The 21172-nt window shown below is 37.9% G+C and overlaps 1 protein-coding gene across 3 annotated transcripts in view; it reads right to left on the bottom strand.

Moving 5' to 3' along the window:
• Positions 1-3288: 3288 nt before the first annotated feature.
• sorbs2a (sorbin and SH3 domain containing 2a) overlaps positions 3289-21172 on the bottom strand; it is a 57188-nt gene continuing 39304 nt past the window's right edge. The window contains exons 14-28 of one of the 3 annotated variants that reach the window (XM_079858177.1): positions 20133-20189; positions 18714-18760; positions 17916-18091; positions 15434-17116; positions 14569-14630; positions 14210-14256; positions 13395-13509; positions 13172-13300; positions 12894-13064; positions 11963-12787; positions 10196-11035; positions 8576-8683; positions 8283-8320; positions 8067-8173; positions 3289-5745 (exon numbers count right to left, since the gene is read on the bottom strand). In XM_079858177.1, coding sequence (XP_079714303.1) covers positions 5684-5745; positions 8067-8173; positions 8283-8320; positions 8576-8683; positions 10196-11035; positions 11963-12787; positions 12894-13064; positions 13172-13300; positions 13395-13509; positions 14210-14256; positions 14569-14630; positions 15434-17116; positions 17916-18091; positions 18714-18760; positions 20133-20189 — 4467 coding nt within the window. In that variant the 3' untranslated portion in view covers positions 3289-5683. Of the gene's footprint in view, positions 5746-8066; positions 8174-8282; positions 8321-8575; positions 8684-10195; positions 11036-11962; positions 12788-12893; positions 13065-13171; positions 13301-13394; positions 13510-14209; positions 14308-14568; positions 14631-15433; positions 17117-17915; positions 18092-18713; positions 18761-20132; positions 20190-21172 lie in introns of all 3 variants that reach the window. The other 2 variants (XM_079858178.1, XM_079858179.1) reach the window with 2 other exon arrangements.

Below are 21172 nucleotides of genomic sequence, written 5' to 3'. Positions count from 1 at the left end.
GAGTGTGATGGTGTGTTCAGCTCTAAATCCTTTTGAGCAGAGGGAAGACCACTCCTCCAGAGCGAGGGCTATCTCTCTCTTTCTATCTTTCTCCCTCACTTTTTTTAAATAATGTTCTTCCCTATTTATCTGTCTATTCATCACTGTTTCCATCTCATCTCCCTCTGCTCTCTTCCACTAAGTTCTCATATACTTTCTACATTTATTTGCCACTCTCTCTATATCCATCTACATCTTAATCTGTTTTATCACAACTAATCTTAACCACATCAATTCTATATCAGAACAATACATTAATGTTAGGTATGCCAAGCCATGTTTACACATTTGTTTTCATATGAACAATATATTTTTTGCATTTTTTTTTTTTTCCAGTGGGATTGGGATTGTTCACCCCAAAAAAAAGAAAACTCTGTCATCATTTACTCACCCTCAAGTTGTTACAAACTGTCTGAATTGCTACAAAAGAAGACATTTTAAAAAATGTCAGTAACCAAACAGTTGATTTGACCCATCTACTGTGTCCCATCAACTGTTTGGTAACCGACATTCTTCAAAATGTCTTCCTTTGTGTTTATTAGAATAAAGAAATTCATACACGTTTGGAACAACTTGAAGGTGAGTAAATTGTGACAGAATTACTTTTTTTTTTCATTTCATTTTCATAACTATGGTTTTAAGAAAAGAGTCTTCACAATGACAATATCAAAAATGGTCTTCATTTGTTTGAGGAAATAGATGCATATAGGTTTTTACCTTGAATTGATTGATTGATTGATTGATTGATTGATTGATTGATTGATTGATTGATTGGTTGATTGGTTGGTTGGTTGATTGACTGACTGATTGATTGATTGATTGATTGATTGGTTGGTTGGTTGATTGACTGATTGATTGATTGATTGATTGATTGATTGATTGATTGATTGATTGATTGATTGATTGATTGATTGATTGATTGATTGATTGATTGATTGATTGATTGATTGATTGATTGATTGATAGTTTGCTAGCTTACATATTAGCCTAGATGCTTGTTATATAATTCTTTTACATAGTAAGAAAGAAAATATTTTGGACAACGCGAGGGTGTTCTGTAATTTTTTAACAATTTTTTGTTAATTTCATACAAATGGTATGAAGTTACTTGGTAACTTTTTAAGGTATGCAATCTGATCCAAAAAAGGGACTTTATTCAATAAGTCTAAGTGGTAATAAAAAAGGGTCTCCGTTATTTTCCCAAGTGTTCCTGGATCAACATCTTTTGTTGATCCTGGAACAACATTCCAGTCCAAAAACATAGTCCTCCTAACCCTATCCCTATCCCTATCCCTTCCTCCACCCATAACGTGTTCCTAAAATCAGAGGGAAATGACTGAGAGGTGAATAAGAATGATGTAGAAGTCCCTAAACCCTCTTGTAAGCCTAAACTTGACATCAACTTGACATTAACTTGTCACTCAAATCTGATTGGGTGATTGGATTGAATGAACAAGGATGTTGATCCAGGAACATGTTCTACTAGGTGAAATCAAGTTCATCCATAAAAAAAGTCATTCCTTGGCAATTTAAGATTAAAAAAAAAAATAGCCAAGGAGTGGCCATTTTTGTCCAGCCTATAGGAGGATTAAGCATTAGTTCAAGGTTCCCTTTTCTGTTAATATAAGAATCTTCTACCATATTTCTAGTAAGGGAGACTGATCTTAGATCAGAGCTACACAGAAACATTGATCACACTGTCATGCATCCAGCAGAGATAGAGGCAGGCCTCTCTGGTCCTCATGGCGGGCCGTGTGCTTGTATATGGCCTGGAGACAGGGCTCACTGCTTCTGCCCTTATTTGGTGAGTGTACGAAGTGGAGGCTTGTGAGGTCTCACAGGCACATTCTTTTATTACCAATCTGGATTTCACTGTATCTCACATGTTTAGAAGAGCCCTGTTCAGTTTCTCTCATTTTTACATCTTCTCCTCTCATGTGGCCTGATTTTATACTTCTACTTTGTTGATATAGTAATAATAAACATAAGGCAGTGGACATGGATCCAAATGTAAACTCTTCTGTTTCCTTCCATTGCTTTTTTTTCTGGCACAAACAGTTGGGCTTCCTCCATCTCTCGTCTAACCAATTACTCCATCTTTTAGTTCAGTCAGCTTTACATATATAAAAATAAATGACATAACTCTATTATAATACAAGTTTCTAGCTCTTTAACAACAGAGTAACAATGTAACCCCAAAGACATAGACAGAAATTGGACTTCAACAGGCCTGATTGATTTATTCCATAAAAGGTTTTTGGGGATATAGCCAAACAAAATAAACGTCAATGATAATAAGTCAGATGCTCATATTTCTCTGGCTACAGTTACTTCATGTAAGCCTTGACCTGTGTGTTATGTTTTAGTAATGTTTGTGTGTGTGTGTGTGTGTGTGTGTGTGTGTGTGTGTGTGTGTGTGTGTGTGGACACATCATTGTAAGTAAATTGTTTTTGGGAGATCCACGGTTATAGTATCACAGGCTTTGTACTGTGACAATTTACAATATTATTGAAGTATCAGGTAAACTATACAAAGTTATTTGGACACTTAGAAATGCTTGAATGTCATTACATTAGAAATATACACTATAATTCAAATGTTTTTTTGTGTGTGTGTTAGCAAGGATGCTTTAAATTGGCCAAGTGACAGTAAAGACATTTATAATTTTGTTTAAAACAGATTTCTATTTCAAATAATGCTCAAAAAATGTTACATTTTTTTAAAGAATCGTGAAAAAGGAAAAAATCCTACACATCAGCTTTCAACATTGATAATAATAATAAAAAAATGTTTCTTGAGCATAAAATCAGCACATTAGAATGATTTCTGAAGGATGATGTGACACTGAAGACTGGAGTAATGGATGATGAAATTTCAGCTAAAGTAATAAATTAAATGTTTAAAAATAAATTAATAATAGGAAAACCTTATTTTATAATAATACTTGACAATATTGATGTTTTTACTGTATTTTCATCAAACAAATTTTAAAGCCTTAGGTACTTCTTTCCAAAAATATAAAAATCTTACTGTACCCAAACTTTATACTATTTTATCATATATCACTTCTTCTATATAGTGAAATTCCTTTCTTGACAAGTTTGCCTGTGTTATCTTTACAGTAAATAACAATTGCTTTGTTGTTTGATTTGATATATGCACTTTTAGCTGTGAAAAGAGAAATATAAAAAGGTTGCAAAATACTTGAAATGAATACAAAAATGACAATCCCATTGTTATATCTGAACTGGGGGCAGTGGATAAACAGAATCTTAAATAACTGAGCAAAAGTTTATTGGATATAGAACAAAACAAAAGAGCAGAGACAGAGGGAGAGAGATAGAGAAAGAAAATAATAAAGAAGGAGAGAGAAAGCTTTATTTGAAAGTGAGCAGGTTAAATATCCTCTTAAGCTCACCAGTTCATCAAGCACACACACACAAATCAAATAACACCATATTTTATAGTGTTAACACTAACACTATATGCCTATAAAGAAAAAGGCAAAACAATATCCTCCAAAAAATCCACTGTCTTTAGTAGAGGAGAGTAGTTTGTGGCTGTAGCAAAGGCAAACCGTGACTGCAGTTTGACTACAGTGTGCATCAGTATCCATCCTGTGCTGAAGAAAGTCCTTTATTAGTCCCAAAAATGTTCTTTGCTTATTCATTTTTTGCATACATTTTCTTTCATTTTTTGCACCACAGAAGTTGGGTGTGTAGAATAAATTTGGCACATGGGATGAAGTATAAATGACTAAAAAACAGATGAAAGAAACCAAAAGTGAGAAAGGAAGGGCTTTATAATGGAAGTGAAACTCATGTACAGTACAATACAAAAGGACATAGTATCAGCAGCTGTGAAGCTGGAAAATGCAAACAGTGGGATTCAAATATTTAAAGCTGAAGTGTGTCATTTCTGCATCAACAAATGTAATTGCAAATGTTTTCAAACAGCTTTCCAAAACCCTTCTCTTCAGCCATTGGACAGCTAAACAGATAACTCCGCCCCAAACTCAAACTATTGGTTGTGCTCCAGTGCCACAGTGTTTACACTTGGATGAATCAACCTATGGATGGTTTAATTTTAGTTGTCCCTGCATATTATGCTACTTAAGGAGACAATATTTCATTAACATTCTTACGCACTTCAACTTTAAAGAAAACAAAAATAATAGAACTAATAAATGTTTAAGGTGCTTTAAGATTGCTCTGCTGTCTGTGAAATTCATACTTTTCCATATACTGAATATACGTACTTGTAAAAGCCGATGCAACGCAAGCTATGTTTTCACATGAGAACACAAGTGATACACTTAGTGCAGAAAATACTGATATACAAATCATTCAAAAACGAAACGTGAACAACATTCATCAAAGACCAACAACTCTCTCTATTGCGTTATACGATGCAATCTCTATATGAGTGGATCTCATGAGAAATGTGGCAGATAAATTACATAATTTAAGATTTATACCAGAGATCAAACTTTCAAAAAAAGTGAAAATTGAGAAATTACCTTTTAGATAAATTAGTTAATTTAGGTTAACAAATGAAAAAAAAAAGAAAATGAAAAAAAAATTAAACATTATAACAGGCTCTACTTGTTATTGTAACATTGTTGCCATTCATTACTAAAACCAGCAATGATTTAATCTTGATTTACACGTTTGTTTTTTACTGTATGAAAGGCAGGTGGTTCACTGACACCTGGTTTACAATTCTAAAACTCAGTCCATTCAAAAAATTCTCAAGTAAACATTAGAAAACATGTTCATTAATCAAATATTTGTTACCAAATTCCATAAAAGCATCTTTCCTTTCCAGAATGTCAATGCACTTTCTTTTTAAAGACAACTTATACAAATACCCACAATGCACTGATAATTATACAAACATTATCCTATATGAATGATTGCCACTTAAACAATAGCAACATTTCTCCATGAGAGTTATTTTGTAATTCTGTATGGCAAAAGTAGGGGTGAATTCAGGATGATTGGGACATTTTTTGCCATTGAGAAGACTTGGAAAAAGTGAATTCACCCCATAGTTAACTATACAATTAATGGTTAAAAACACATCTGTTTCTATCACTTCCTTATTTTGGCCACACAAGGGAAATGAACAATTTTATAATTGTCCATGACATGACCTGTAACTAATTTTAATGAAACTATACATCCTCATCTATAACCAGTGGTCTCTATATTGCTATAAACCGTGCACTGTTTATTACACTACACACAGATATACACACACACACTCAGTTTAACACTGATGCCTGAGGTTTCTCCTCAGTACCATTTATACTGTTCTACTGACCTCACTCAATACCATGCGACCTGAATCCTCACCGTACTAACTTTACCACATCCTGGAAAATAACAAAATGTCAAAATAGCAAAAATAGCAGATAAAGGAACAGTGAGGAGATTGTGTGATGGCACAAAAAAGTGCTCAAAGTGAAATTAATTTCAGTGGTTTGTCTGTGCAGAAATGGCAGAGCTAAAAATGTTGTGTTTGTGAACACACTCACACATAAAGACACACACGCACACACTTTCTCAAAGGTGAGGTGCCTCATTGGCCCTACACAGTAGGCACTGGAGTGGCTGTATTTGTGCCATTGTTTCCTCTTTGTTAAAGCGTTTTAACATAGTTTCCTGGGAACGTTCCGAATAACTTGGTTCTACGAGAGGTACCTGAAAACAAAGACACAGAAAAGACGACTATCAGCAATACAATACAATAACTTTCATGAACGGTTTTAACCAACATGATTATATATAGTCAAAACATGTCATTAAACAGAATTCTTGATTCTGATTGGTCAATCACATTATTTGGTCAAATATTTTTGTTTATAACTAGGGCTGTCAAACGATTAATCGTGATTAATCGCATCCAAAATAAAAGTTTGTGTTTACATAATATATGTGTGTGTATGGTGTATAATTATTTTGTATATATAATACACACACATGCATGTATATATTTAAGAAAAATTTGTTATTTATATATAAAATATTTATATATAATATAAATTATATATAATATAAATATATATACACAGTATATACATGCAAATATTTCTTAAATATATACATGCATGTGTGTGTATTTATATATACAAAATAATTATACACCGTACACACACATATATTATGTAAAAACAAACTTTTATTTTGGATGCGATTAATCGCGATTAATCGTTTGACAGCCCTATTTATAACACAATATAATGATTGTGTAATTGACTGACAACTGGCCAAAGTAATTGATTTCTTACATACCTAGCGGTGCAGTTAAAATAAAATAACTTCAACTCAAATAATTCACTTGTTTATTTATTTAGTAATAACACTAGCTCTGAAATAACAGGGTTTGTACAGATACTGTAAAATCTAATTCCAGGACTTTCAAGGACTTTTCAAGCACTACTTATTTTTTTTTTTCAAGGACTGATTTTTTTCTCCCATGAATATATGATTGACTTGAAGAATAAAAGCTGTACTTGGATATAATAGCCATAGCCATGCGAAGTGCCTCTATATCTATATAAGACGGGCTGCAGCGTTCATTTTGTGTGAAAAGTTTGTTTTATCAATAAAAAAACAAAAAAAACCCCAGAAATTCTCATATATTGTCTTTCAATATTTCAAGCACTTTTCAAGTACTTCTTCATTAAAATGGCTGTTTTCAAGGGTTTTCCAGGACTTAAATTTCAAAAAGTCAAGTACTTTAAGCACCTTGTGCGAACCCTTAAAGCTACACTGTGTGATAATTTCCCCCATCTAGCGGTGAAATTGTATATGACTACCCAGTGAATATTAGTTTCTGTTCCTTTCAATTTCGAGGGTGTTTTAACTCCTGCGGTGGCCGTATTATTCCAAGATTAACATGGCTTCCAGTTCGACTTCGTCCAATTGCGCCTTTAAAACTATTCATCACCTGTGATCCGTCGCAGCACAGATTTATGTTACAAGGTAAACAATACTTTTTCACCATTGACGTGAGGAAAAGTAACGTAAGTTAAACTAGAGGTTGTTCTGGTGTTATGCACAACCATGTTATGGTTAGACAAGCAACTATAAAACTTCGAATTTACACAAATAGGCTGGATATTGATTGCCTGCCGAGAAGAAAGCAGGCAACTTCGGCGTCCGTTTTAAAATCTTTGCTCCTCATGAGCTCTTTCCATCTGGGAAAAGTTACTCCAATATTGACTTTGGTCTTGCTGATTTGCCTGTCGCGTTGACGTTTTAATTCTCTCTTTTGCTTCCTTGGCGACTCTGCTACATGTCCTCGAAAATAGGCGTGATCCTCCATCAGCAATCTTTCAAGTCTGCCGGCAGTAGCGAGTAATCTCCCCCTCACATTCGTCTCTGTGTCACTGAGTGTAAAGCGCGAAAGGCGAAGCTTGAATTTACAGGTATGTCCCTCTTTGGCTTATGTAGTTTCAAGATGGAGGGGCAACATGGCGACCGGCATTCGAACCCCTCACCCGTATGTACTTTCAATGGCAGATTATAAACTTCCGAGAATACTTTATTACTTGAAAGAAGTAAATATACATTAATGAGCACATATATTTTTGAAAGAACTAAGTGTTTTTTGCCAAGAATCAACTAAAAAAATTACACAGTGTAGCTTTAAATAAGTACAGCCGGCCACTCTTTAGCACATAAAACCCTTTAGAATATCAACTACAGATCAAAAGTTTGGTGTCAATAAGATGTTTTTAAAAAAGAACTCTTATATGCTCACCAAGGTTGCATTTATTTGATCAAAAACAGTAATATTGTGAAATATTATTACAATTTAAAATAACTGTCTATTTGAATATATTTGTTAAATTATTCATTCCTGTGATAGCAAAGCTGAAAACAGTTGTGTGGCTTAATATTTTTGTGAAAACCTTGATAATTTGATAATATAAAGTTCAACAGAAAAGCATTCAAGCAAGTCTTATTAATGATACACCATCTGCAGAGGTGCTGTAGTAGCTTTATAAAAGACATACCCACAAACCAGCCATCGTCACATTTCTCTATGACATCAACAACGTCTCCCTCCTTCAGCTCCAGCTCATCCTCATTACGAGGCACATAGTTGTAGACAGCTTGGAAGCTTGAGCAACATTAAAATAACGTTTTTAAAATGTGCTGTTTACGGTTGGACAGTGATTAAACAAAACAACACAGACAGTGTCAAAAACGGTAAAATGTAGGCTACTTACGGGTCACCGCCTGCATTCTGGGAATCCTGCATCATTTTCTGAGAGACAGAGAAAAAGAGTGGAAAGGGTCACTATAGTGTGCATGCAACACTTTAACGCGTCAGAATATCATGCCAAATCCAGGCACATGATGTCATTCTATGAGTCTTCATCGTCATCACATAACCTGTTGTTACAATACACACATAGAGGAAATCCACCCATGATGCGACCAGAGGACTATAAAAGAGATTAGAAAGGACTTCATTTCCCAGTCTGCACTGGTGCTAGTGTCACAGCACACTCCATCCTACCCTTCGTGCTCTACTGGGTGATAAACAGGGAGATAAACAGCGCCTCCTGGTGGAAATGGGGCTACGTGGTGGTTTACCCTCAACCACCACTTCCTGCCTATAAACTGTCTGCAAGAATCAAATGCAAGGCAACCAATCAGAGATCAGCATTCTCATACAAAATCCATTGCTGGTATTGAGATTAAGACCATGAATGAGGTTATAAATAATGCTGTGTTAATTCCATTTCAGTTTTAGTAGTGATTCCAAAATCTTGAATTATTAGGGATTTGATAAGTACAGTCCAACTTTGGGCAAGTAAGAGACACAGACATGCAAAAACACACTTGTCTCACTTGCACTATTGACCTCAGACACCGTATTTAAAATAACGGAATGAGGAATATTTAGTTTGTCGATCATTCAACCAACAAAACTATTGAAAACAAATTTCCAGTGAACAAAAAATGGAGAAAGAATGTATTGGATCCAATGTCAATAAAAACCCATTTGTTATTTATCCCTCTTGCAATAAAAACAGGTCTTGGTAACTACTGGCTGTTAAGCTAAAAATAAGGACAGGTATATTAAAAATCTGGCTGACATTATTTTCACGTTATGGCTGATTATTGATAAAATGCTGATATTAACATTATATAGCCAACTATTTTGTTTAAATTAAAAAGAAACACTAAGACAATCATTTTAAATGCTAAATTTAGGCATTACAATGGATGTTCATTTTGAGATTTTATTAATTAATTTAACATAAGATTAAATTAATTTGTTTAATTTGTAATATAAATGTAAAAATAGGGACATGCACAATTAAATATCCAATATCGGTCAATACAAAAACAACAAAAATCCACAAAAAAACCCCCAAGTCTCTAAAAACTGTTGATAACCGATATAGTGATTTATTTGAAAGAACTACAGAAAACACCATAAAGGCACAAAAGTGGTCCATATGTTCTTGCTTGGCCCTGGTCACAATGAACTGTGTGGCAAGAGCAGCTTGCGATATTTCTATTACAATATGAGTGTGTATACATAATGACAAAATTTGTAATTTTGGGGTGAACTAGCTCTTTAAGACATTACTTCTAACCCTTAAAGTCAACATGAAATCAAATTTTTTATTGAATATTGCGGTATTTATTATAAATGATTTATCCGTGCACGTCTTTATTCAATTTAATTCCCGTGCCCTCGTAATTTTAAATCAAAATAACTTCCCCTCCCTCTCTCAACAACATCTCTTCTCTGATGGGCTGGACAACCTGTCACTCACATGAAATCACAACACGAGCGAACAACAACGATCCAATCAGTTTCTGATGGACAATATCAAGTCCCGTCCTAAATTAGCATTTTTTTTGAGAAGCCATTTCACTTAGATATACCACAATAGGGAAGAAAAGACTATCATAAAGTCTTGTCATTTGTATTAAATGAATATGTTTCTATTGTTCACATATTTACATAGCCTGTTTTTTTACAAAAACATGTTTTTTTCTGAAGGTTCGGGGTTCATATCCACAAATTAAATGACTATTAATGTTCGCTTAATGTAAAAAAAACACACGTGCATGCACCACACGTCACCCCTGAAACCACTGTTTTGTACATTCTTTTTACCTTAATCTTAGGAGACCGAGGCTGTGAACGTGGGGAGAGAGGAGAAACAGATGTAGAGGATGGGGGGATGGATGGTGAGGGCTGAGTGGAGACTACAGGTACAGAGGAGGGAGGATGTGAGGAAAGGAGTGTAGGAGAACTGGGAGGAGAAGGTGGAATTTCAGGAGATGGGATGCGGTCTGAAGAAGATGGAGGAGGAGAAGGAGTGGAGGGTGGCGAGGCTGGAATAGTTGGCAGAAGAGGCTGGCAGGAGGAATAAAGTGGTGGATGGAAAGAAGGAATAGGAGATGAAGGAGGAGATGGCGGGATTGGCGAGAAATGAGGAGAGGAGGGAGGAGAAGGAGAGTGGGAGGAAGAGATATTTGAGAAAATGGAAGTGGAAGTAGGAGAGGATAGCTGAGGAACAACAGAAGAAAGAAGGGGTTGCGGAAATGAGGGAGGAAGAGAAGGAGGTGAAATGTATTGATAATTAGAAGGTAAAGAAGAGGCCGAAGAAGGAGAAATATTGAGAGTCGCTGAAGGGGGAGGAGGAAGAGGGATTGGGGAGTTTGGAGGAGACAGCGGAGGAGAAGGAGGAGTGGAGAGAGAGGGAGGGAGAGGAGAGTCCGAAGGGGAAGAAACAACTGAGGTTTGGAGGATAGAGGTGGAACAGGGCACCAAAGGAAGAGGTGAAGAAATAGAACATTGATAAGGTTTGAAAGAAGACGGTGGATAACAGTGAACAGCAGAGGCAGATGATTCAATGTGTGGAGGAGAAAAGCTAGTGGAGGACAGAGTAAGGGAGGAATTAGGGGTGGGGGAGGAGGAGAAGGGGAGAGATGGAGTGATGGAGGAGTCAGCCTGGCAAAGAGAAGGACAAAGCTGAAACTACTGAAGTGAACTACTTTTTACAACTGTAAGCCTGACTGTCAAAATTTCACACAAAACTAGTGTGACAAAGACTATTTAAAGGGGCCATATCATGGAAAACAGGACTTTCCTTGATCTTTTGACATATAATTAAAGTAGACTATACATTTCTATTCAGAAATCTTGCCATGTAACCTTCAATGTTTACTTATCTACACCTATTCAGTATCCAGAAGTTTAGCACGTCCAGTTATGGCAAAGTAATAAGGATAACGCAGGATTGGTGAATCTGATGATACCACTCAGGAAACTGGGCATATCTTCATAAATCTTTTTTCCAACGGATTCTGACAGAAAAGCCACAACCCATAAATGATAAATATCTATAACAAGAACTATAATCATTCTAATTCTATGAGAAAAGGGAAGTCCACACCACAACTAATGGCTCATGTGAACGATAACATTGGAATCACTTTCAGAATGTTTTTTTTTAACTGATAAACAATAAAATTTTTGACTGCCAATCAGAATCCACTTCACTTTAAAATGTTAGAGCATTTAAAGTGGCAGACAACAATAAGCGCACACTTATAACAGAAAGTTATCGTCTGAGGGTGTGTGGATGCTAGTTAACGTTATAATTATCTTTATAGTTGTGGTTCTTGGTGTGAAGAGGCTATTAAGGTTCAGATGCAAAACCAATCTGTTTAAGAAACACTGAAAAACACTATACATATGGACTTCGGATACATTTTTTTGTGTTTTTTACAAACATGTTGGATATGGCCCCTTTAATTTAGTCAAAGAACATGCAAATAATAAGATATTTTTTCAGAATTGACCAAAAAATTTAACTTAAGGTTTAAGTGTTTTTTACACTCGACTATCATGCTTCTGTCACACAGCATGTTGCACCTCTTTTTTTGAAACAGCCTCCAAGGCTGATCTGCTGATTGTTTCATCATCTTCTTCCTGTATGTACAACTCCGGAAGCTCCTCCCATTTTAGCGCAGCTACTGGACTGTAAAAATCTGTTTTCTCATTCAAAATGACTGACAGCAGCTCCTCAGCCTTTTTCTCAAAGATATCATGATGTTGATCAAGTTTATTTTCTGATTTGTGACATGAACTGATGGACATTGGCCTGTCAGGTAATACATCTTGAATAGCTATGTTTTTCGATCGATTGGCCAGTCTGCATTTAAGTTCATTATGGAGTTGATTTTTTAGAAACGTCGACATAAGCTCACCATATGGATCAGGTTCGCTTATTGGCCTAGATGGGTCATAGTTTTGTTTCAAGCTGTGCTCCTTTACATACATATCTTCTAAGAGCTTTTTGCCATCATGCTCCTTTCGTTTAGTTCTTAACAGCTGTTGATTATAGTCTGTGATCCATTTCATGGGTAAACTGAAAGTTTCTTTTACATCTATGTCTGTTGGTTTATCTCTGTAGAGAAGTTCATGGGAAACATTTGAGGACTCTGAAGGGATTGGTCCATGGCTGAAAAAAGGGGAGGAAAGGTTTTGTGGTGGGGTCACCCTTTGCACAAGTGGAGCAGGGGATTGGAGGCCTATGTATTGTAGGTGGCTGGGTAAGGGAGGAGGGGTGGGTGGCACAGGACTGCCACAGGAAGAGGTGGACACACCCAATGTGAGGGACAGCCATTCGCTAGTGACCGTTTGAAGGTGTGTCCTAGTGGCAGAATCAAGCCACAGGAAATGGGAGTCTGTATTGTGCTTGAGCAAGGAAGAAAGAAATCAGAAAGACTGGTTTATGAACTTATTGGTTTAAATAAGGACAGACTTTGTGGGTGTGATGGTCCAAAACTGGTCCAGGACTTACCTTCTGTGCCCTATGTGAGTGTGTGTCTCCTTGGTGACTGGGGCTCTTGGAAGGAGAGCCCTTGATCACATCGACATAGGACATAGGGAAAATGCCCTGTTTGTTTGAGCCAGGAATCTTTCCCTCGTACCAATTCTGATCCACCTTTCTTAGGAGGATCACTCGCTCCCCCTACAACAGCAAAAATGCATGCTTAAAATGAAGGCTAGGGTGAGTTAGTAAGTGCATATTTTAGAGCTTGAGAGATGGTAGGGTGTGTTATAGGTGTTTACACTTGCCTTTCTAAGAGAAAGCTCTACGTTAGTGTCAGCATTGAAGTTGTATCGTGCTATGGCCTCTCCCATATCTCGAACCTGAGCTGGAGGAGGAGGCCTGACAGGCTGCCTCCGCTCTGGAGATGCCACCTTCTGAAGGAGAGAATAAAAGATAGAAAGCAAGAGAGAATATGATTAAGTGTGTGTCAGGGTTTAGTTTAACTCAATAGGTTATACAGACACTGACCTCAACATAAGAGATGGGGAAAATCCCAATCCGACCTCTGTTTTCCCCCTCATACCAGTTACTGTCGATCTGTCTGATGATGTTGACTGCATCACCTTTCTTAAAGGAAAGTTCCCTGTAAAAGCACACACATGTGCAGGCAAAATATGAATTACTTACATAGTAAGGATAATATATTTATACCTATTTATTTATACATATCTGACACTGAATCTACCTTCTGTATCAGTCAGTTAAATCTCTACTTACTGATACAACAAATAACAAAAACCTTTCTGTGGTGCACAATGACAAATACCCCTGGGTGATCACAGGCAGGTGTATAGGACATACAGTACATATTTAGTCAAATTATATATATATATATATATATATATATATATATATATATATATATATATATATATGTATATATATATATATATAAACTCTGTTATTTGCAAGCTGTGTGGTACTTATCTTTTTTGTTAAACAATGCATTTTGGTGATATGCAAATGTCAGGCTGAAATTCATGGGCCTTGAAATTCTCTAATGGTTTTATTAGCATGGATTTTCATGCAAGCTGACACTTTCATGCAATGACTGACAGCTCAGAGCTCAATTGCGATGCAGAGACCAATTTTACTTTAGTATGCAGACGCCAGAGAGCAAAAAAAAAAAGCCACATAACAAAATGCAAAACAAAAGAAAGAACAAGTTTTAAATGGTGGGAGTAAAATTAAATGAATTTTCATAAAAAAGCTGGCACAGTCAATTTTGCAGATTCAAATTCAGTGAGATGCTTATAGTCTCAGAGTTTTATATATATACTCACTTGGCAGACTGAGCTTTAAAATCATAAATAGCCCTGGCAGACTGTTTCTGATGGAGGAGAGAAGACAATATAAGATAGGTCATCTGCTTAGAGGAGACCTACGAGGCAAGCAAAAAGACCATCAGCTATCCAACATATGCACGCCTAAACCAGGCGACCTTAACCAAAATAAAGGTTACAAGATCATGGGATTTATGGCATAGCACAATAAGGATTCAGGATTTGCTCTGATTGGTTCCCATCACCATACATTTACTCTTTAATCAATTATGTTTTCCCTGCAGGTTTCAAATCATGGTTCTAATTAAATAAAAACTAGTTCATGTAAAAATAGATATGAGGGATGGCAACATTTCTACCTCTCTTTCTGGAGTGGGTCTTCTGCTTTGTGGTGTGAGACGTCCTGTATCAGAGCCCTGATCTGTGGAAGCACAGAGAAAAGGTCAACAGAAAGAAAACACACTTGTGTAGTGTCCATGGTGGCACCACATGCATTCTAGTGCTGTCAAAAGGAAAATGAGACAATTAAAAAATGTACAAATATTTATTTCACATTTGGGGTCAAACAAAAAGTAAGGGATGATCTGGAACAGCACAATATGACATAAAAACTTCACATAGAAAGTGCATAAAATAGGAAACAAAAAAGCGGCTTAACAACAGTATTCCATACATCAGCAAATAAAAACGAAAACAAAACAATGACAGGCAAGGGCACAAAATCAAATCATAAAATTAAGCTTAGTAAACACACCATGCATATACTAGCCAGACATGAATTGCACCATGAACTGCTAATACTTCTTTTCCACTTGTATTATTGCACATAAACAGTATGAACTGCAGGGATGAGACAGGCTTAAAGAGAAACAACACTGTTAAATTCTCCAAGCATTCATAATTGGAGTTTTTGTGTTAGCATTAAAGCTAACAATTAGCAAATGTACTAAACAAGTACAAAATATTGACTATTGTCTAATCAAATTAGTTTTAGAATGAGAATGTCCCTCCTCCTAAAAGTAAACCACTGGCAACCGAGTTACCGAAAACATTCACGTCAGACACTAGGTGCCATGCTGAAGAAGCATGCTGATTATGTAGAAAAGAAGTGAAAGCGTTTGCATGTTTTCGGTTGGTAACATCTGAGGTATAGTAATGACGTGAGGATTCTGCAATAATGATACGGAAGGATAAAAAAAGATAAAGACAAAGAACTAGCTGCACCTGAGTAGCAGTGCACATTAGCATTAACATTATGCTGGTTGTTGTTGGAGGCGTCTGCATGGTGTTGCTGCTGGTAGGAGGCACATTGGTGGGCTCCATGGTAAGGCTGGTGGACGTGGGGCGAGGAGGGGGAGCCGGACCCTCTTTGAGCCCGCAAGGAGGAGCTACGCTTGGGCACGTCTGGTAGCAACTCTTCCAACAACCGCCGTAATATGCTATCATCTGGCATCCTTGCTGGTCCTTGTCCCTTTTCCGCTCTTATGTGGTCATAAATGTCCTGCAAAGCAGCATCTAAAGCCTCATAAATCGCAGTTTTGGATTTCGGCCGTCCGCTTCTGCAATGTCGTCGTTGGGTCGGCGGGGAGCCTCGTTTCCGGCGGAAAGGCACAGGGCTGACCAGGAAGGCCAGTTTGGAAAGGCCTGACTCACTGGGTGACTGTTGGGCTTGTGGAGATGTAACAGCAGGGTGGGATTCCTGCCGAGCCCTTTCTTGTTGTCGCTCATGTTTTAGCATGGTGGTGAAACGTGTATAGGATGCCGGACAACGACCCTTACAGGAGCTGATGAGGTGGCGGTGTTGGTAACCTTGACTCTGACCCACACTCTGGTGCATGTGATGGTGGCGGTGGTGATGGTGTCCATGGTGATGGTGTCCGTGATGGTGATGTTGCCCAGAACTGTAGAAGCTCTCCGATGAGGTGAGCGAGCAATGATCCAGGTCGCTCTCGCTACAAAGTGAAGACCCTTCTATGTGGATGTCGCTCATTTCGGAGGCACAGGCGTCCTGTTCACTGTCCGAGTAGTCTTGATGCTGCCTCTGGCTCTTCCCATGAATTGGCACCAGGCTATTGCTTTCTGGTCCCAGTCTTGGCTGTCCCTCAGGGGGACTTCGAGACCTTACTGGAGGATCTTCCTCCTCCAAAAGTGATTCAACAGAAAAGCGTCTTTTGGGACAGCTGCTGGCCCTCGAGGACCCTGGTGTGGTGGTGCCCGAAGGGGCATTTTCGTCACCAAGGTCTGGCATGGACTTTGATTTCTGGATCAGCTGTTCATATTCCGATATACGGTTTGGGACCATGTGTTGTGGCACCTCATGACCAAAAGGTGCCCAACCGTGGAGGTTGTGCCTCTGTTGTTGCTGTAGTCGTTCCAACTCGAGGATTCGTGCACGTACAGACCGAATCACCTCTGACGGCAACAGTTGCTCACGGTCTATGTGGTGCATCTTCTTGTAGAGCTGAAGGAAACCTGGAGCATCATGTGCCATCTTACGCCGGTGATGTCGGCGCCCCCTGGGAGATGAGGTAAGACTTTTTACTTGAGGCTTCTGTGGAGCGTCTTCATCGAGCAACGAACCAGCACTTTCCGAGCGAGTGGTAGTCACAGAAGTGGATGTTCTCCCGTCATTACTAGCACCATGTCCATCAGACAACAAGTCATCACAGCTGCGTGATTTGAGCCGTGGTGATGTAGGTGTCATGGCAGATTCATCATCAACGCTACTCCAAGTCTCTGCAGCTTCATGTCGGCCTGTCTGCCAACCGTTCTTGAAGCAGATGGAGCGCTTGGAGCCACGCCAGGTTGGTGTGGAGATAGTGAGGGAGTCTGAGGAGAGAAGAGAGGAAGGATGCTCCATACCTGGAGAGCTCATACAGGAGGAGAGTGACTCACTAGCGTCTCCAGCTGTGAATTAAAATAACATCCAATGCAGCATGACAAAGAGGAGACAGGAAAGCTGGTTAGTTAGCTCAGCAGACAGAGATTGATAAAGCGAGAGAAAACAGGTATACGTGAGAAAGTGTCAGTATAGTTATATGAGAAAGAGGACAACATGCAGTCTCACATAATTATGATCTTCTACAAAGATTCAAACATTTTACAGACTAGGTCTATCTAACCATAAAGGTGACCATCTAATGACAGAACAAGAGAAAGGAGTATTTTCTGTATTTGACATAAATCAAACAAAAAATACATTAGGAATTTGTTTATAAATTATTCAACCAAGAAATTGTAATAGAACAAATCCATCAAACAGTTATTTTGCTGGAAATTTTTTTTGCAATAATTTAATATCCCATGAAGGCCCGGGTATAATTCATTTTCAGCATTCCGCTCTGTCTCGTGCACAGTCGAGAGCACAAGCCTTTCTAAGTAGACTCCTTTGACCGTATGTGTGGAAAGACACAATGGCGCGTGCACACTATCTAGTGGACTTTGTTTTCAAGTGCTCAAGTCACTTGCATATGTGCTGTTGTACACGCACTGTCCGCACGGTCACACAAATTAGGACGGTGTGCGCAGACATCCGCAGACCCTCCTGATGATGATAATTACGTCACACGGACAGTGCGCGGACCGTCGCAGAACGTACGGCAGAAGTATACTTTGGGCTTAAGGCATTGATACATGATCAACAAGACTCGATCAGTCTAACACCTTCTATTCGCATGTGTAGTTGTGTGAGTGTGTCGGAAATTACCTTTGGCTCTGGATGGTGAGGAGGGGGAGGAACGTATGGTGGGCTTCTTCAATGTCTGTGCTTTATGGGAATCCAGAGGGCGGGAAGATACTTGACTGGCATTCTGCTCACTTCCTGTGTTGGCTTGAGTGACAGATGGTTCTGACTTTCGCCTTTTCCTGTAGTCACTTGCAGAACTGAAATTCAAAGATCAAAAATGACACTGAACTTGTTACATATTATATATGTAAACAAGATTACAGAGAAATAATTTATTCTTATGCCTAAAAAATTCATAATTATGGGAATAACTGTGTAATTTTAATGATTCTGTAAAACAGTGCATAAACCAAACGAATAAACTGTTTATGCTATTTTGAAAAATGTAAACACCACCCAGAATTAGTCAGCAAGTGGACAACATACTCTAGTACAAATACTGACAATGACAGTCTGACTACAGGGTTTTCTATGCATTAAACAGTTCTAAAAAAGGGTTCTCATATCATGTACATAGAGTATATGTACATAGATGCCATATGAACAACAGCATGTGTTATGATCTGAGAGCAGTAGGAGGTATAAAGAACGCTTAATACTCCAATGCACACACCATTATTGTATGTCGCATTCATATATACTGTACACACTAAGTGACTCAAATAAAGAGTGGCAGAGCTTTTAAAACATGATGAACAAATAAAATTAGCCAGAGGATGCTCAGTTTCTATCCTCCAATAGATATCCAATAAGCATCTCTCTGCGAAATGAAAGAACCTGAGTGAGAAAATAAGATATATGAATGAAAGGAGAGCTTACCTTGAAGGCCCATCAGGCTGTTCGGAAGGTGAGAGATAGAGGGATGACTGAAAGAGAGCAGACAATAAAAGGGAAGAGTGAGATCCATGGGAACAAAGAAGTGTAACGCACCCATCCTGTGCCTCGCTCACAACCTTCCCCCCGCATGCGCAAAGAAAACGAAGACTGACAAGGGTTCCACATCTCTCTATCCCACCTTGAAGGACTGTGAAAATGAACTGTGACCTCCTGTAAGAATAAAAAAGGGGACAGGGCCCCACAGAAACCAGAGCCCAACAAAAGCCAGCAAACAAAGCAGTACAGATCCAGAGAGGCTGCACGTGGCACAAGGTCACAAGAAGCCCAGTCTATTATGTTATCCAAGATCGCCACGCCTCCTTTCCTTTGACACAGCCTGGGGTGAATTACAACAAATCTGAGCACAATACAGCAGTCTCTGCTGTTCATTCTGGCGTATCCATGCGACTTGGATCAGAGAAAAGAAAGGAAAGCAATTAATAACAGCTTTTTTAATACACCAATGCTGATCCAAAGCCAGATATAGGAAAATAAATAAAAAGCCAAACCAAAGGCACATTGTGCATTTCAGTATTACTTGTGAGCATTTGACTCTTCTCAAACAACATATTTTGAAAGAAAGAAAGAAAAAAAGAAAGAAAGAAAGAAAAACACAAACATTCTCTCATGCACATGAACACATTCATTCATCGGAGGAAATTCTAAGAAGACCCTGCAAATTTCCAAAGAAATTATAGGGATAGTTCACCCAAAAAATTTACTCACCCTCAAGTTGGTCTAAACCTGTGATTTACTTTCTTCTGTGGAATATAAATTAAGATACTTTAAGAACTATTGTTCATACAATGGCAGTCAATCATCACCAAAACTGTTTGGTTACCAACATTTTTCTAAAAATCTTCTTTTTGGGTGAACTATCCCTTTAAAACTAAAAACTTAAAACTGGGGGAAGAGGAAGTCAACCTGACAGCAAGTGACTAAATAATACAAAAGGACATTCTAATAAAAAAAGTTATGAAAAAGCATTTTAAACCACAAAATGCATATGTGAGTGTTACATTTGCAGCATATTTTTTCATATTTTTCAGTAGTGTTTTCATCTGAGAATGCCTCAATTAAAGTGACCTTTATCATGTTAACTAATTATTTCACATTTAATTTGACATTTGTTTTATTTGTATAGTTTACATAAGAATTCACATATGTGGGTCAAACTGATTTTCATTTGCCATCTGGAAAATAAATGATGGGGCAGGAGGAAAAGTGAAAGGAAATGAGAACGGTGAAGATATAGATAATAGATGACAAAGCGGAAAGCAGAACAGCAAACTGTAGGACGAGCAAAGAAACAAGCAAAGGAAGGATGGATGGATGGATGGATGGACAGGAGGGTAGATTTACCTGTGCCACAGCATGTGTGGAGTAGTCAGGATTATAATCCAACCTCTTTTTAGGAGGCTGAATACCCCGCCACCCGAACGAACGAACAGCACATAGGTGAAGAGGTGAAGATGAGGTGGAGAAGCAGGTGCATCATGGGAAAAAGACACATGTGGAGAGAGTGAGAACGTTAGGACATGGAGAAACAGAGATCACACAAAACACGTAAACAAACAAAGGGTGAATATTAGTGTTTTTCTTTCGAAAATCGACTACAGTGCCCAAGCATGCTTCACCTACAGTACCTTACACACGCTGACGATTGTGTGTACATAAAATACACGCAACGATGAAACTACAAAAGGCTTCACACATATTTTGCTTGTTTACACATGGTGGCAGCAAACTCAACCAGTAAACAAGCCAGAAAGTGTGTTCTAGAAGCTGGAGGAACTGCGCATATCTCATTTATGAACATACAGTGGCCTCCAAAATATATGTACACTTGAGCTACACATTACAAATGTTTATGCATTTCATTGCATTAGATAAAATATAATAATGATAATACCTAAAGACATTATTTGTGTAATGGCATTTGCAACTAGTGGATGTGCACAACCAAATAAAAGTTAATTTGGTTACATCCTAGTAGTATAGTGCATGCTCAAGTATATTAGAGAACGCCAGGTTTTGAGTGTCTGAATACTTTTTACAATTTTGTACAGTTTATCGTTTTAGCATTTAGAACTTCTTGATGTGATATTGTTCAGCTTGAAAAGTGCAAAGTTTATAAGTGGATTAAGTGTCCAAATCCTTTTTAGGGCCACTGTATTATCCACCATCTGTTCACCTTTCACATAAAAAGAGTTAGACATGTCAAGAGTGTTTTCTGCACAGGTTCTGCAGCTATAAGAGTTGTAAGCTGTATAATAAGAGCAGGTGTGTGATACAGCAAACAGAGCCAAAGCAAAAACACAGTGTTTCACACTAAAAGTTAAAAGTGATTAAAAACGAATCAAATTTCTCTTAAAACAACACTGTATCCCATAAATAAAGCT

This window comes from Squalius cephalus (genome assembly GCF_949319135.1).
Source record: "Squalius cephalus genome assembly, chromosome: 2".
NCBI lineage: Eukaryota > Metazoa > Chordata > Actinopteri > Cypriniformes > Leuciscidae > Squalius > Squalius cephalus.
The sequence above is the reverse complement of the archived record's forward strand: the minus strand, read 5'-3'. Positions and strand labels throughout refer to the sequence as shown.